Below are 18,409 nucleotides of genomic sequence, written 5' to 3' on the forward strand. Positions count from 1 at the left end.
CTAGGGTGCAAACAGCAAATGTTTGTCATTTGTGCATCAGTACTCATTTAATACTTTTGCCCATTTTTAAATTTTTTTGTGTATTCTGAAATTCTGTTTATCTAAAAAAAAAAGTTATGTTACATCTATCTCACCAGACAGACTTTACCGAGACTCTTTGTGCCAAAAGAAGAGAGTGAGGAGGTTTATCAATGTGCTAACATAAACAAATACATTATTGGACATATCTGCATTATGTTTGCTTTGAATGATTACCAAAACTCTCCTTTAATACAAAGAATATGGGTGAATACATCTGATTAAGTAAACCACACCACGATAAACAATATGCTGCAGTTATAAATGTATAGGAGGTATTAGATTTTTTTAAATGTTTATTTTACACTTGGTACTATTTATTACACAACTTCACAAATGCTGGATTTAGACTCAGAAATAAATATGAATGCTGTTGATATATACTCAAAGCTGTCTTCAACTGCACTCTTTATCAATCCCTTATTGTAATTCTCCATTCTTCTTGGATGTAAATAATAAGAAGATTGTTTGCCTTGCCTGTCGAATCATCTAATTTCGGCCTTTTGATAGTGTTTCCTTCCTCACACAGCAGCTCTTCCCAGCTCAGCTTCTGTCATAACTAAGCTGATTGGACCAAATCAAAACTGAAATCAAATTAAGGCCCATTGTCAGAGCATGTGGCTCCGTCATTGACATGAAAGGAGGACCACACAGAAGAGATAACAAGAAATTCAAAGTCGCTGGTTTGACATGAAAGAAAATAACAGAGGTGGATGGAGGGTGGTGGTGGTGGGGAGGATTTCTTGCTCAAAATAACCATCTAAGAATCATCACCTACACTTGTATACAATAAACGTACAATAGATCCTTGCAGCCACAATGTTTTTATGCACTTAATGTAATAAGTATGCAGCTATTACTAATGTTTTTTTAACGGCAGAATAGTTGAAAAAAATGATATAAACTATGACAATTATAAATCAAATTCCAGCTTTCAATATTTATCTTTTTTATGAAGTCTTCCATTTTCAATTATGTCGTGTAGTAGCAGAAAGGCTGTTTGGGAAGGTAATGGGTTATGATATACATCTCTTTGTGTGAACTGCACACACAGAGTTTTGGTCCAGCAGATGTCTCGGTGATTGGACAGCAGTTAGGCAGCCGTCAGAAGACACTGGGCGATAATTTAGCCCTGCCCTGCAGTGACATGATAATAATGCACTCATATCCTGCTGTGATTGTCCTGCTCGGCTGACAGTCAAGCACAAAAGGGCCTGAATTCATTAGTAATGGGGAGGCGCATTTGCAAACCTGTTCATCATACAAAAAAGGGATGTGTGGTTACATATTCACAGCAAACACATGTAATAAATTCACAATTTCAAGTATGGTAGAAAAAAACTAATTGTACTCCTACAAAATGGGAGTTTGCACTTCATTTCATGGCCCGACGCTAACCTCTAACATTATAATAAATATTCCATACTGGTAAATAATACATGAGTCAATAACATTCTATCAGTTTCTGCCTTGCCCTCATTACTCATTACATTCACATACTCAAATGTGCTATATCCCAGCTATACCCCTAAGCAATTAGTTGCTCTAAAATATCAGGGGGCTAGTTACTCAGGCATGTATTTCATATTTTTATTGGTTTATGCGGAGCCCTGCATGCAGACCAAGCTATAGCAAACACAGCCTCAGCAAATCCCTAAGCTCCTCCGCAGTCAGCAAAGTAATTGGGGAGGGAGTCCCAAAGGGTCCTCGCACACTGCTGAACCCTTTGCTACCGACAAGTTGAAATGGCAGTGGAGGTACATAGGAGTCGGTATCTGTGTTTGTGTGAGTGTGTGTCTGTATGTGTGGAGGATATAAGTACAGGAGGTGGCTTGAGTACTTTGTGTGAATAGGCCTGCAGTCTTTAGAGACTTGCTGGTTGGCTGGGAAACCATCTGGTTACCCAACCCCCCAGCTGCATCGCCCATGGTTCCCCATTTCTATGGGGATGTCAAATTCTGCTCATTGGGGGGTTGTACGGATGCCAATTTAAGCCCCCACTGCTCAAAATTTGTTAATTAACTCTATCTCTCACACAGAAAGAAATTTCCTTTGTAAGTAATACTATTCATCAGAATCCAATGCTTTTATTCTAAAGCTTTGCCACTATCAGGTTGTGAAATAACCTGGAACAGTTGAATATGGGATAAAAAGCCCCATAAGTAAAACCATAACATTAAATATGCACAAACACAGGAAATGGATCGAAGCAAATTTCAGATTTACATGCCAGATTTAAAACATCACCTTAGCTTTCATCCATGTGCTTTGTCTGCAACTGCAGCTTTGCTGATAAGATTATGACGATTAGACTAATTTTGTTTAGACGCACAGTACATTAATTGATTTTACAAATCAATATTCCTCATATATTCATGGAATATGTGTATCAGATTCCCAATCACTGTTACAACAATCTGCCATGATGGAAGATGTCAATGTGTGTATGTGTGTGTCCCTTATCAAAACAGACTGAGCATATAATGAGGCCATATAGTATATACAAAAATACATCCCGGGGGCTTTACTTAGCGATATTCAATTGTGTTAATTCTGTACACTGACTCTGTGCACTGAGACAAAGTGATCATATCCCGAGGTGATGATAAAACGAAGGTGGGTTGCACTGGTTCCATTTAGCTGAAAAAAAAGTAAAGAAAAAAACCGGTAAGCTAACTTTTAATTCAATACATTCAAAGGTTTTACATGAGAATAGCTTTATTTTAACTTACTGAAATAGCATTTGACTGAAGATGTCCCTCTGTATGTTCAAGCTCTGCAAGGAATTAATTAGTTCATCACAATGTTAATTATCTGACATTGAAAGAAATGTGCAAACAGATAGATGAATATATCATTCTTACCTTTCTCCCCAACAAACTCAAAGTGAGAGGCATTTTGTGAAATATTCTTTTCTATCTTTAGATGCTTGACTGCAAAAAAAGGGGAAAAAAATGTAATTAGTCCTGTCCAACGAATCAATGATGTCAATTATAAATGAAAAAGATGGGACCAATACTGAAATGCAATAAACCATGGTTAGCTTAAGAAAAAGATAACATATCATAGCCTGAGAGAAAATATAATGAATTGTTGTGCACCTTTGTCTCCACGCATCACTGACAGAAATGCACACAAATATACTAGAAGAATTTCTTTGTTTCTCAATTGATCATTAAAAAAATAGTCATCTTTACTCGTATAATCAAAAACACCTGACCTGAAGAGACCATTAACTGACTTAAAAACTAGTTTCTTTGTGTAATAAAGGATTTGGCAATTAAAGGACCAATGTGTAAGATTTAGTGACATCTAGCAGTGAGGTTGCAGACTGCATCCAAATGAATATCCCCCCGCCTCCCCCTCCCCATCCAAATGTGTAGGAGAACCTATGGTGACCGCGAAACTCACGAAAAACGCAAAAGGCCCTCTCTAGAGCCGGTGTTTGGTTTGTCTGTTCTGGGCTACTGTAGAACATGGCGGTGCAACATTGTGGCCTCCGTAGAAGAGGACTCACTCCCTATGTAGATACTAAGGGCACATGCCAAGGTAACAAAAACACAACGATTCTAATTTCCAGGTGATTATACAGTAATTAAAACATACTTATGAATATTATATTCCATTTCTACCAAATCCATTCAGCTAGATGCCACCAAATTATAAACACTGCACCTTTAATAGACCTTCGAAGACAGGCTGCATGTAGCTCCATTCTGAGACACAAAACATATCACAGTAAAATGAAAGTAAGCTTTGATAACTGATCATATTTGTCCTTCTGTTTGGGAATGTTTTCATGTGAGAGCATGCTTTAAAAAATACCATTATGATGTTTGCATCTTCTCAGAGAATTTATTAATAGCTACAGAGGATCTGGATCCTATGTAGTCCAAAACAGTATGATCAATAGAGCTTTCATTAATCCGTTCACTAAACATGACGCAGCCAGTGCTTACAGTGCACAACTTATGTCATAGCAGCTTTCAATACAGAGAGGGCTAAATGATTTGTTTATTTTCTGATTCATTTTGTTGAAAGACACCATCACATACCATTGAAGCTGTCCACTGTCACTGCAGAAATCATCGTGGGTTCAGCAAAGCCAATGATGAACTCTTGAGGAAACATCCCGGTGGACATCCAAAACGTTTTAGTGTCTCTGGGTGAAAAGGGACAAACAGCAGCTGTTGTCTGGTGAATGCACGCCAAAGATAGATTGAAGAGGAGATGACCAGCACGATAAGCTCCAACCAACGTTTTGACCACTCTTGGTGAAGTGTGGTCGAAACGTCGATTCTTACAATAAATTCAGCTTCGTGTACTTAGTTAGTTTCGTGTACTAAGTTCTTTTGAGTGGAAGTGACAAACAAACATCAAATGTTATCATTGATCCGGTGAGTTTAGGAGTCAGTAACAGCCAACTTACTGTTAGTGAACAAGCAACATTAACCTTCACTGCCGAGATATAGTAAGTAAAGTAAGTAAAATACATCATTTCAGAGGAAACACTCACCCGTCAATGATGTTTTCTGGTGGGTGATCCTCATCGCTGGATGCAGCGACAACAACTTTTGCACCCAAAGAATTTAGAGACGAATCGATCATCTTCATCGAGTCATACACCACAGACTATGAATAGTATGTATATTTGTGGCTAATAACAGCAGTTTAGACAAAAATTTGTCGAATACGTGGGTCATGTAGGCAGATAAAGTCGATAACTACCGTCGTTGCCAAGCCAACCGCCGTGTCGCACGACATATACGTCAGCCTTTATAAAGTACGTCACCAGTTCCGACGCACGTTGCTCGTTTGTTGTTTAGCACTTAGCAGTTAAATCTAAACATTTCACATGGCGAATGGATGCAAAGACGTGCTGTTTACACGCGGAGCCGGACAAGTGAGTCATGTAGCAGTGTCTAATATTAGATGACAACAAATGTGTACCTTTCTAGGCCATTGTAGACTTGGTTGAGATGGTGAGCTAGCCAGCTAAGCTACAAACCAACATTGAGTTCGGCTAAGTTGAGTATCAAACAAAGAGGAAATGAACAGCAAGAAGCAAACAGAAGTCCAAAATGTACCCAATGTGTTTTATTAGCCACCTTATTTTAGCACGACGTTTTCCAACAAACATCACATGCATGAACTGTAGCTGCACAAACATGTTGCTCTCACTTTCTGTGGTTGTTAGCATCCTTTCCACAGTGTGGGGGATACAAACGTAAACATGTACATGTCAAAAATCAGGTCACCTGCAAAAATCAGAGGATTAAAATATCAAATCAGCTTCAGGGGTCAGCCTTCCTTTTTTAAATGTATTTTGTCGGTCTTGTTTTGCATTCAATCGGAAAGGTTTGTTAGAAAATGAATCCTCCATCAGCAGAAGCTGTAAATCAGTTTTTCTCTTCTTCCAGAGTGACGATTCGGACATATGGGATGACACAGCATTGATAAAGGCTTATGACAAGGCAGTGGCATCATTCAAGGTAAAACTGGTGCTTTGCAGTGTGCGTTTGTGTGCAACTGTTTTTTAAACCTTTTTTAGCTTTTTGTTCATTCTCCTCTCCTCTTGTTTTGTGTGCCAGACTGCCCTCAAGGGTGAAGATGAACCACAAACTTCCAAGAAAAACCACCCAGGAAAAAAACGCAAGAACAATAAAAAGAACCAGAGCAGGAAAAGAACTAATGCACCGCCAGATAAAGAGGTTTGGAAGAATTGAAAAAACCAACAGACCAAGACTTTGGATTTAGAGTGCTAGTGGTTGTTTCATACCAGAAAACAATGTACTGTATATTATGATCACACCTCGACCTTTTTAACATATACTTTCTGTTGCAGTGGCAGGTTGGAGATTATTGCAATGCTTACTGGTCAGAGGATGGCCAGCTGTACTCAGCCACCATCTCCTCCATAGACAACACGAGGGGCACTTGTGTAGTTGTTTATACAGACTATGGTAACGAGGAGGAGCAGAACCTTGAAGACTTGCTTTTAGAGATTTCTGAGGGTGATGAGGAAACAAATACTAAGGTAAAGTAGTGCAATTATTTTGTTTTTCGATAAAAACATTTGATCCGTTAAGTTAATGGTGATATACTTGCATCTCTTGAGTCCATTTTGTTTAGTGGTGTATTTGTATTTTTCTGTCTTGTAAATGGCCATGTAGAAAATGTGATGTCATGACTCAGAAGATGTTTCCCCAAACAACAGAATTGTGTTAAAATAGTTTTGGCTTTCTGAAATATTACATGGTAAATGACAGTTTTTGCTTTTTCTGGGTTTCCTTTGTACATTTTCAGCATTGAATGCCCCTTTTACACATAAACTTAAATCTGTAGATACTTCAGTAATTGTACATTTTGGCATTAACCAGGAATAAAAGGCAGTTTTCCATGATAATCATTTTAACAATTAGCCAGTGCATGACCTGGTAATATTTCTGCAACATCTACTTGTGAAGAAAAGCAGCACAGCATTCAATTATAATACTCAATATTTATCAAATATTAGATTGTGATAAGCGTAACACATTGATATCTCACGGTGCACTTACATCGTATATGCATTATAAGTTAATTTGGCTGTAGCAAAATGCATATCTTCACATTTTGCACATATCCTTTAATTGCCTCCCAAAACAATTTCAAGGAAATTTGAGAAATGTGTAGTCACAAAGTTATAAAATAAAGGAATTTTTAAAAAGAGGCTAAAGCAGTATTTGTCTGCAATTCAGGTAAATGAGGTAGAATCTTCAACAGAGGAGAGTGACCAGTCAACTCCACCAAACCAACACAGGCAGCAGCCAAACAGTAAAACCCAAAAGCCCAAGGCCCACAAAGAATCTCCTCCCATGTGGGCTCCTGGCTTCCCTGGGTTTCCTCCAGGCCCGCCGCCAATGCCAGCTTTCAGACAGGTAAGAGGAAAGACTCCTTACCAACAAAATAACTGGTAATAGACTGTTTTTGTACATATTATTACTTGAAATATGTTAAAACTGAGATTCAACTAGTTTTAAACTTTGTCTAATTGCCATAGCAAATGCATGATGAAACTGAAATATAAACAAAGTATTTACAATGTGAACAATGAAAAAATACAAACAACCTCTCAGAGCTGGCATTTATATTGTTTTGGTTTAAGTTTTGGTTTGCAATACATTTTACTGGCATTTATGTTCATAGATCTACCCTCTGTATTGAGGCAACTACAATACCAGTCAAGTTTGGACACACCTACACATTCAAGTGTTTTCTTCTTTATTTTTACTATTTTCTACATTGCAGAACAATACTATGAAATAACACATATGGAAACATGTAGTAAGCAAAAAAAGTGTTAAACAAATCAAAATGTCTCTCATATTTTAGATTCCCCAAAGTAACCACTGTTAAGTTTGATGACAGCTTTGCACACTATTGGCAATATCTCAACTAGCTTCATGTTTTAGTCACCTGGAATGGTTTTCCAACAGTCTTGAAGGAGTTCCCACATATGCTAAACACTTGTTGGCTGCTTTTCCTTCACTCTGCAGTTCAACTCATCCAAAATCATCTCAATTGGGTTTAGGTTGGGTGATTGTGGAGGCCAGGTCATCTGATGCATCACTCCATCACTCTCCTTCTTGGCCAAATAGCCTTTACATAGCCTGGAGGTGTGTTTTGGGTCATTGTCCTGTTGAAAAACACATGATGGTCCCACAAAGCACAAACCAGATGGGATAGTGTGTTGCTGCAGAATGTTGTGGTAGCCATGCTGGTTAGGCGTGCCTTGAATTCTGAATGAAACGCCAACAGTGTCACCAGCAAAGCCCCCCAACACCATCACACCTCCGGCGGGAACCACACATGCAGATACCATCCGTTCACCTTCTCTGCATCTAACAAAGACATGGTGGTTTGAGCCAAAAATCTCAAATTTAGACTCATTAGACCAAAGTACAGATTTCCACTGGTCTAATGTCCACTCCTTGTGTTTCTTGGCCCAAGCAATTCTCTTCCTCTTTTTGGTCTCCCTCAGTAGTGTTTTCTTTGCAGCAATTTGACCATGAAGGTCTGATTCACGCAGTTTCCTCTGAGCAGTTGATGTTGAGATGTGTCTGATACTTGAACTCTGGGAAGCATTGATGTGGGCTCTAATCTGAGGTGCCATTAATTGGCAATTTCTGAGGCTGGTAACTCTAATGAACTTCTCCTCTGCAGCAGAGGTATCTCTGGGTCTTCCTTTCCTGGGGCAATCCTCATGAGAGCCAGTTTCATCATGGTGTTTAATGGTTTTTGCGACTGCACTTGAAGAAAGTTCTTCAGATTTTCCGCATTGACTGACCTTCATGCCTTAAAGTGATGATGGGCTGTCGTTTCTCTTTACTTAGTTGAGCGGCTCTTGCAATAATATGGGTTACTACAGTAGTCGAATAGAGCTATTTGCTGTATTTTCCAACAAAGAAAAAGAATTAGAGGTTAAACCCCTTGAGATGCACCATCTCATTATTGAGGGCACAAAACATAAATCTTACAACATTTAAGCAAAACAAAATATATTAACAATAATGATGATAAATAAAACAATACAATGACACAAAACAATCAACACAGTAACATCAACAGGGACATGCACATACTCATAAGAGCTCTCACAGAATCCCAAACCCAACTTGCTACATCTGTTACACGTCATCTGTACAAAGAATGAACAAGAGATAAAATAAATGAATAGATGAAATAACATTATGTCAAACTACTGAGTCTAATTACAAACTAAAATGAGGGTAATTACAATCAAAAACAAGAACAAGTAGATTTAAGGTAAACAAGCCAAGAAGTAATTGATCTGAGTGAATTAGGCAAATTATTCCAGTCTGTTGGTGCTTTAAACTTAAAAGCACGTCTCCCAATTTCTTTAAAGATTCTAGGCACAATAAAAAGGTTGTTGAGTGTGTTAAAATGAATATAATGATCTGAATGGAACTAAAAGCTGTTTTAGGTTTAAAGGATAGTTAAAGTAGATGCATTTGAAAACAAACCAATGAAAATGCGTGCAGTTAAAATATATAAATGCCAACACTACCTTGGCACAAGATAACTGATGGTCTTAAAACACATTAAGAAGGCAAGAAATTCCACCAATTAACTTCTGACAAGGCACATCTGTTAATTGAAATTAAAAAAACCATTCGTGGTCACTACCTCATGAAGCTAGTTAAAATACTACCAATAGTGTGCAAAGCTGTCATTTAGGCAAACAGTGGCTACTAAATATGAAACACATTTTGGTTTAATACTTTTTTGTTTACTACATAATTCCATATGGGTTATTTCATAGTTTTTGATGTGTACAGTATTTTTCTACAATGTATAAAATAGTAAAAAATAAATAAATAAATAAATAAAGAAAAACCCCGGAATAAGTAGGTGTGTCCAAACTTTTGACTGGTTCTGGACGTATTAAGTCATAAATAGTAAAAACGTGTTTGAAAAGAATATAATTGGAGATTCTGGATAGCCTTCCTGCAGGTTGTACATGAAAGTTGATGACCCCAGACTGCACTTTATTTTATCTTTCACTAGAATTTATTAAAAAGGTTTAGTTTAACCCTTAATCTCTCTTTTATACTATTCAGTATTATTGAGATCCCAGTGTGATGTTTTCAAGCCTCTTTTTTTCTTTTGTTTGTACTCTACCAGGGTGGAAGTAGGAGATCTGGTGCTCATGGACCTGTACCTCCCTCCTGGCCTCCCATGATGCCCTTTGGTCCACCAGTGAGTTGGAATATATATCTTTACACTAATGACAATTATAAATGTAAACACTGCAGCAGAAACTATTTGTTTATTGGAGCAATAGGGGTCTGCACTTTATGTGTATAAATGCACATGTTGACAGGTCAAGCTGGCGATTTGAGGGACAAATGTAGATAAAGCTTTCTGATCAGACTTTCTTTTTTGTTGATTTCTCTGCCTTAGATGATCCCTCCACCTCCTCCGATGAGCCCAGACATGGTGGATGATGAGGCGTTGGGCAGTGTGCTCATCTCCTGGTACATGAGTGGATATCACACGGGATACTACTTGGTATGTGCACAGAAGCTAACCACCTTATTATGAATTATATAATGGAATTACAGCTGTTATTTACACATCAAGAGCAGTGGGAGTATGAGGTTATTTGGAGGTTGTTTTTTTTTCTTTTCAGGAATTTACTTCATTTTTACTGTTATGCTTTTTAACAAATAAAACCTTTTTATCGAATACCATCAGTTTAATAACAGGTGGGAGTCCTTGATTCTTAAAAGGAGAGGTATTTTAACATCATATGTTTCTTTTTTTTTTTTTTTTTTACAGGGGTTGAAACAAGGACGCAAAGAAGCTGCCAATTGGACGAAACTGCACCACAAATGAAATGATCAGCACAAGATCTTATAGTTTCAGTTACGCAGGCTGTCACCTGGAGCAGCAACCACCCTCCCTGTTGTGCCTGATGTGTGTCCTTGTTTCTAAAGGAAATGTAAAGGAAATGTACATGGTGTGAACAGATCAGTCATATGAGTTCAAGGAGGAGAGTTTTGTATTCTTTGTAAATAAATTAAATAAAGGCTATCGGAGCACAGTTATTAACTCGGTTAATACTTTATTTTTATTATACTAGCATATACACACTATCATAAAATGAATGTTTATTGGTCATGATAGATGTTTGTGATGATAGCTGGGGGTTTTTTCACTCGTGCAAAATATTTTTTCTCATTTATTTTACCACTTAGCCAAAAAAAAAAGCAATTGTTTACTGGAGATTAGTTTTACAAATGTGTATATGACAGACTCAATGATGTGTGGCTGCAATGGCGAGTATTGTCCAGCAGAAGTCAGACTAGTATAATGTAGTCACATTATAGGCAAATGTGGCATGAATACATAATGGGTTGCTGTTTAAACCTCTAAAGAATTACAGCCATGCAGAGGAAGACTCTCCATTTCTAGCATGTCTACTGTGCACTTGTGTCTCTTGACATGCTAAGAATTTGATTACGAGCCAGACTTGAGTCCTGCCTTAGTCCCTGCGGCGCTTTCCACGTAGTTAATTCAGAGTATCATTCCAGTATATGCTTTGCAATCGAGCTCTCCCTTCTCCCTGAGGTGTTCCCTCATCCACCACCCAATATAGGATCGCATCCATCATAATGTTTTTCAGCTCACATTAGATAGGCACAGATTTCAGAGTGATATTAGGCAAAGTTTTAACTGCAAATAGTACGACACATCGGGCCAACTGTGCAGAGGAAGATCGATTCTTATGTGTTAAGGTATTAAGATCATTCAAAGATATTTTATCTCAACCATTACACTTAACAAGCTCAAATTTGCAAACTTAATGTTGATGAAAGGGCCTTTGGAGGTCAGAGAGAGAACATGGAGGTGATTTATTATTAATACAGACAAATACTAATGTTGCATTCTTTTATATGGTATGCTTGTGAAATGAGAGCCTGAGGTTCATTACGTTCTTGGCTGCTGACCTCTTATTATTATCTTCTCCCTGATCACTCATGAAACTGATCCTGGAATGTTTGAGGTTTAATAATGTAAGAACAGTAAAGGAAGTAGGGCAATGGTTGCAGATACTGTATGCGAGTTTATATTTAGAATATAGAAAACCACATGTAATTACAGTGGGCTGCTACAGCCACAATCGTCCTGCTGGGCCTGTAGCGCTTTCATTCCATGAAAAGGAAACCAAACAGATTTCCTATATTTCCCATATTGGTGATTTGCTGCCTGCTTACACCCACTCCTCTGGTTCTAAACTGGTGGGCAATTGATCATAAAGCATGTGTTTGTGTGTGTGAGTGTGTGTGTGTGTGTGAGAGAGAGAGAGAGAGAGAAACAGAATAGTGTTTTGTGGTAGGATGTAACACTATGATTGTCTCCTGTTTTTTATACCATGTGATCATCCTCCAGCTGCTCTAAAGCCATTGCTTTCTGAGTGAAGAGCGATCCCTTTGTTTGTGTGCTGACTGGTCGGCATTTTATAGCCCACTGTGACTGTGTCGTTGTGTGTTGACTGCTACTATTTGATTCTCATGTAGCTGTCACTTCTGTTTTTCCCGTTTTGTATGTATGGGCAAAAGAGAGAAAATGGGACAAGAAACAGGAGCGCAAACAGGAGAAAATGTAGTTTGTGGGATTTACAAATAGAATATGCACTATAAACGAGTGGTGATAAACTAGACCTATCTTCTCCTCCCAGATGGGTTTAAAATCTGCCACGGCAGAGCCTGCACATAAGCCCATTGCTTGCCTGACTCTGCAGCAAACTGAGCTGCCCAAAGGGCTCGTTGGAGCCCAGTGAGGAGTTAAAAGGGGGTCAGACCTAGCTTGGGAAAGCACTGCTCCCCTCTGTGACTGTCTACCCCCTACTGACCAGAGCGGTATGAGGCTTGTAAACATAATCTGCATTTCACATAGTCCCTTCTAGGAAACAGACAGACATCCAAGTAAGATCACATTGCCGCATGAGTTACAGCGCCTTCAGCTATTTACTCAAGCTCCCAACATCAACAAACATCCTGCTTTTAAATAAGAGACTTTGGGGGAGATTAGAGCAAAAGGGGGGGTTCACAAGCCCCCTTTCCTTTCTCTGTAGAAACCAAGCCAAAACCACTCATTGCAGAATACAGTCATCATTACATGTTTAAGATTGTGGCGCAAGCACCTTTAACCCCAGCTGAGGAGAATAAGTGTTTCTGAGACAAGATCAATTTGGACTATTATAAATAGAGTTTGGCTCTGTGCTAAATCACCAAGTTAAAGTGTGTTGGACTTTTTTTAATAGCGCATAGTGCTACAAACTGTACTTTGGGGAATGCAACACTGTTTATGAATGTTCCAGCAAATATAAACAAATGTTTGCAAACAGACCCCAAATTTAGTTTTTATGATTGGCAGACAGACAGCAGATTGCACTATTAAGGCTGTTTATGATGCAGACGAAACTGAACAAAACATGCTCACCATCAGGACACGAATACTATATGGTGCCAGAAAGTGGATTTTCAGAGTTAATTACGTACCAATTGTTAATCACAGTGAACAGTTGCTCACAATTACCGACACCTAGACTTTATCTTAATGCAATAATTCCCAGCCATGTGTCAATAAAGGCTTTTTAATTTATTGATGTCTTCTGGGTATCTCCTCTCCTTTAATCGCTCACATTTTATTTGAAAAGTATCAGGAAGTATCAGGTGATACAGGTCAGTGTTGGGGTTACATAATGTGTCGATATGCAGCAAATAGGTAACTGAAGTTTTGCTGAAGTTTTGCTTTTTGCCACCTATTTGAATATATTTTAGCATTATCAGTGGGCAGTCCAAGGTATCACCAAAAAGAGGGAGCAGGGTTTTGACATTGAAGCATTTCAAGATGTAAATCTTGGAGACTTCAACTTCTGTCAGCGTGGATGTGGCGTCTGCCTCAGTGAGACTGATCCTCGATGACCTTCTGACCTTTCAGAATTCCACTCACAGCGGGTCCAGTAAAGCCCCTGGTGCAGCTCAGGTATTGTGATTCACATTCCTGCTGGATCTTACTGCTCGTAAATAAAATGTTGCACCATGAAGGCAAAGCCCATATCCCCAGCTTTAAAGCCTTGTAAATGGGCTACATTATTGGTATTAAGGAAATGGAATTCTCACCAGCCAAGCAGTAGCGAATAAGCATTACTGATTTTACAAGCTGATCTATTGACAGCTCATGAAATTGTTTTCTCTGGTATCCTCCTATATGTGACGTGCTACTGAGGCCATGTGATATTAACCTCATCAACTCACTGGTGCTTCCATCATTCAAATGCATATTACTTGGAGAGTTGCTTAAACCATCAGTATTACTGGTGAAAACCTCAACGTTTCCAAAGATATAAAACATGTCAGATTGAACTCTAAATGCAGATTCTTTTTTTTCCGTTTGTCACTAAAGGTATTTTTTATTTGTTTCATGCATAAGTTATTGTTTCTTAAAAGCACAAAGGTACAATGTAAGTGTGATATACATAAACTCATTTAAGTACAGCAAATACTGTCCTGTAGTATGGAGTTAATTTCTCACTTTGAAACTTCTTAAAGGGATATACAGGCGATTTGTATGTGCAAGGGGTTAATGGTATGTTGCAGTTTGTTTTTTTAATGGATAAAACATATATATATATATATATATATATACTAATAATATTAAAATAGTAAAGCTCATCCATTGTGACTAATTGAAAGTTCTTCATTCATGGTTAAGGAGTTTGTGCCGTGCGCACATGTTGTGCTTCAACCCGCATGGATAACGTGCATAGACAGGCCTACAACACATCAGGTACTTCAATAGTAAATCTCAGCTCTGGGTGTAAGCCATTCATATCGCCGGTAGAGGTCTCCGGATCCAGGACAGGGCGAAGTTAGGTCTCGGCTGCGCCACATGGGGTGTCACCGTGTCACTGTGGACGCACAAGGGGTAGTGTTTGGAAAAGTGAAAAGTCAGCTGTGAGGGAAGACTCCGTAAATCTGTTTTATTTTTTTTCACCCAGTAGATTTGTTACAGTCTCAGCTTCCACTTTAGAGGAAAGAAACGTCAGTGTTTGATTCGGACTTGGCTCAAATCTCTTGGGAGTTTCGCCGGTGGGGTCGTTTTGTGCCACCTGGATCTGCGTCTGGCTGTTTGGCAGTTTTCGAAGCGGTTCCTCCCTTTGCGCTCACTTTAAGCTCAGCTAATACGGTCTACACAGGTCTTTCTGTGAAGTTGCCAGAAAGCAGAGACGATGTTTTGCCGCAATCAAACAGCGAGAGCCACCGTTGCCCGCGGCTCCGCTCTTGAAATGGAGATACGGCGAGGGAAGTTCAGAAAGAGCGTTTTTCTGGACACATCACAGGTAGACTCTGATTGTCCGCCAGTTATCATCATCACCGTCTCACCACACACACACACACACACACACACACACACAAACAGCGTGTGGGGATTTACTGTTTACAACTTTGATCTCTCTCCCTCTACGAACTAACTTGTTTGGCACACTTTTAATCTTGTATTGAAGGCGTTTGAGTGTGTACCCTGCTTTGCTTTTGTGCGATATTTTAATTAAATTGCACTGGAGAGCTGTGCTGCTGCGTTCAGGTCCTCAAATTAAAGCTCTTAATTGCAGCATTTCCAAGCTACTTTGCATTTTACTCTAAACATAAAAGCAATAATATTCCTACAGAGACTTGAAAGTGTGCCTGTGGTGCTCAATAGTGGGTTGATAGTAACGTAAATGTGTTTTATGTTGTGTTCCATCGCTCATGATGTATTATTACTACATGGTTTAATATTGTACAGTTTTGAGAGGTTATTGCATGACATTTGTCTTTTATAATGGCAATTTTTAAACGTACAATATCCATTATACTTTTGAATTATGTTCTCGAGAGATTTCTGCTTTGTTTAATCTCCAACGCTTTCTTTTAATAGCATTGCAAAATTTCAAAACTGCTCTTCTTCACAGCACATGATTTCAATCTTACTTGTGTGTCCTAACTGCTTTGGACAATCATTCTTAGGGGGGAATAGTCAAAAAAGACTGCACCCACCAAAAGTTGAGAAGTCAAAGCTGTAGCATGTGTGTCCCTCTCAGCTGTTTATCACTGGATTTGAACTACTGCTCTTCATGCATGTTTTCCCCTTCCTCTCTGCAAAGCTCCCATGTCACCATCTGCTTCATATTAGCCACTGTTTGTCGGCAGAGCAGACGGGCTCAGAAGCACTTCCAATCCAATCCTCTAATTACTTTTACTCACGGTCCACTTTAATACTGTTTTGATGGAAAGCCCTACCTTTGTCTATCTCGCCCTCCCTTCCTTTCTCACGAACACACACTTGTCTGTAAGTCGTGAGCAATATTACATTGGTTTCATTTTAGAGTGCTGCTGTTGGTTTATTCAGCCAGGAACTTGTTCTTGCTTCGTGTGTGTGTGTGTGTGTGAGACTGTTAATTTAAAACTAAACCCACATTTTAGATGTATGCTGTGTTGTGTTATGCCAGACAGACGTTAGAAAGAAGGATGTGTGTGTGTGTAAGAGAGTGTGAGGGAGAGAGGGGGTAGACTCAATTGTAAGAGGATACTTAAGGAATGTTAATGGTGCAATACAGCAAATGGAAAAGATAGAATAGCTATTGATTCTGTCTCTCTTCTCTCCTCTCTGAATCTCTCATTTTTTCATCCTTTCTCTGTGTGTGTATGTGTGTGTGTGTGTGTGTGCGTGCGTGTGTGTGTGTCTCAGCACACGTGTGCAGGCGTACACATTGTCAGCTTATGTATATTACTAGTTGTTTATGATTCATGTCACAGGAAAACACCACTAACCTCCTGGAAGCCAGACACACTCCATCGTATTAATCTGCAGTCAGAATTACCCAATTCTGGTGTTTGAGCAGCATGAGTTCATATCTGACACATAAACTCAGACAGGCCAATCACACAAAACACTTCCTGGAGGTGTAGTGCTGTTAATGTGCTTAAGCCTGTACAGTATCTCTGGCTGGAGTGATTGTTTTTCAGATGGTGTGAGTTGATTATTGTGTCCAGAGCGTACAGTGTAAGCAATGTTCCTTAAAGGCTTTGTGATAAGAGAGATGAACAGTGGCACTTGGTCTTTTTTTGGGGGTGGGGGTGTGGGGGGGGCAATGCAGGCATTTCATACTCATCTAAAATAATATTTATTTATGTGTCTTTTGCCCGCAGGGGTCGGATAAGGGTTAGATGAGGAGAGAGCAGAAGTGGAAAGAGGAGGACTCTTCTTCACGTATTTCTGGGAGGAAAAAAAAATTAAATCCAATGAGATGACAGAGGGACTGGTCAGAGTTATACTGAACCATCACCTACATCCTTTAACATAGCTTCATGGATATTCCACGAGAGCTGTGGCAATTAGTTGATTAATTGATCAGTTAACCAACAGAAAATTAATCGACACCTATTTTGATAACTGAATAATCGTTTTAGTCTTTTTTTTATGGAAAAATTATAAATATGTTAAGCTTTTTTGTGTCATACGTAATAGTAGTTGGAAAATACCACTATTTTCTGACATTTTATAGACAGAATGATTAATCGATAATAAAAATAATCGTTAGTTGCAGCCCTATATTCCTTCCCTCACTCATATTGATTGTTTAGTCTCTGTATTAGTTATTTATCAGGTATTTATTTATCAGGGTAAAGACTTTCTTTCTTTTCACAACAACCATCATTGCTTCTTTAACTCTGTAATCTCATCTCCGTTGGCTCTCATTCAAGATTAATTTGTGTCTCTGGCTTTGTTTTCAATGCTAATGATCCTCTTTCAGATACTGGGACTTTCCCTCAGCTCTGTATCTTTTAGGGCTCTCTTAATACCTCCGTGGAACCAGCCTGTGGCATTTCAATGAAGCAGGCTACCTCGGTGTGAAAGCACCCCCTTTTCACTGTGCCAGGGGAGATCACATGTGTGTGAGCGTGCGTGCGTTTGTGCCAACATTTGAGCCTCTTATGTAAATGCGTGTATGTAAAGGTGGTTTGTCTGGAGTTTCTGTTGGTCAATGACATGCTATCAGTGAATGAAACGCACAATGCTCAAACAGCTGATAAAGACAGAAAAACCTCTACTGCTTTGTTGGACTAAACCCAAAGTGACCACTGCCAACTTTGTTTTGCAGGCTCATTTGCATGTATGTGGGCAATGAAAATGTGTATTTGGTAGAGAAAAGATACTGGTTAGGACTCTCCCACATGCCCCAGAATTCAGCAGCTTGTTGTTGACGGGACACATAAAGTATCTATTGAATGGAGTGAACACTAACAGTCAGTGAGTGTGTATGCATTTTGTCTGTGCTATTTCGCCTAGAGGCTGGAGGCAAATGAAGCCAAGAGCATGATTTTGTCAGACTAAATGTCTGCTATTATTAATCTAGAGACTGCAGAACCAGGCTTTGGGGATTTCTGCGGACTGTGTGCCTAATTACTGTAATCAGTTATGTGAATAAAAGATTAAAAAGTTTAAAATATTGCTAGGAATCCAATTTGACGTTTAGACATATTATCATGTCTAAATATAATAGAAGACGAATAAGAAGTTTTGAGTTATTGCTTCCATGTGAGTATAATTCAATATCAAGAGATGTCCTGACAGTCTGTCTGACTGTGTTCTGACTCCACATCCTCTTGAGGTCCGGTGCTGAATCATTCTGCCGTGTGCGTATCAGAAATTGACAGAGTAATATGTTCAGAGAGTCGAAAGAGGGACAAAGAAACCGAGCAAACGATTACATGCT

At 38.9% G+C, this 18,409-nt stretch overlaps 3 protein-coding genes across 7 annotated transcripts in view; 2 read left to right on the forward strand and 1 right to left on the reverse strand.

Annotated features, from left to right (window-relative positions):
- Positions 1–356: 356 nt before the first annotated feature.
- On the reverse strand, positions 357–4,825 carry hspb11 (heat shock protein, alpha-crystallin-related, b11). Its single transcript, XM_067607227.1, has 5 exons — positions 4,595–4,825; positions 4,134–4,240; positions 2,943–3,011; positions 2,811–2,854; positions 357–2,718 (listed from the first exon to the last, which is right to left on the reverse strand). Exons 1-5 carry the CDS (start codon positions 4,690–4,692, stop codon positions 2,626–2,628), a joined length of 411 nt encoding a protein of 136 aa, XP_067463328.1. The 5' UTR covers positions 4,693–4,825; the 3' UTR covers positions 357–2,625.
- Positions 4,826–4,837: 12 nt separating this feature from the next.
- smn1 (survival of motor neuron 1, telomeric) lies at positions 4,838–10,695 on the forward strand. Its single transcript, XM_067607212.1, has 8 exons — positions 4,838–4,981; positions 5,499–5,570; positions 5,670–5,789; positions 5,924–6,115; positions 6,819–6,998; positions 9,766–9,840; positions 10,045–10,152; positions 10,423–10,695. Exons 1-8 carry the CDS (start codon positions 4,934–4,936, stop codon positions 10,477–10,479), a joined length of 852 nt encoding a protein of 283 aa, XP_067463313.1. The 5' UTR covers positions 4,838–4,933; the 3' UTR covers positions 10,480–10,695.
- A 3,805-nt stretch (positions 10,696–14,500) lies between these two features.
- Positions 14,501–18,409, forward strand: part of rtkna (rhotekin a) — a 58,267-nt gene continuing 54,358 nt past the window's right edge. Inside the window, exon 1 of one of the 5 annotated variants that reach the window (XM_067607328.1) lies at positions 14,501–14,992. In XM_067607328.1, the coding sequence (XP_067463429.1) occupies positions 14,882–14,992 (111 nt within the window). In that variant the 5' untranslated portion in view covers positions 14,501–14,881. The remainder of the gene's footprint in view (positions 14,993–18,409) is intronic. The other 4 variants (XM_067607320.1, XM_067607275.1, XM_067607310.1 and 1 more) reach the window with 4 other exon arrangements.

The sequence above is a fragment of the Thunnus thynnus genome, chromosome 2 (genome assembly GCF_963924715.1).
Source record: "Thunnus thynnus chromosome 2, fThuThy2.1, whole genome shotgun sequence".
Lineage (NCBI taxonomy): Eukaryota > Metazoa > Chordata > Actinopteri > Scombriformes > Scombridae > Thunnus > Thunnus thynnus.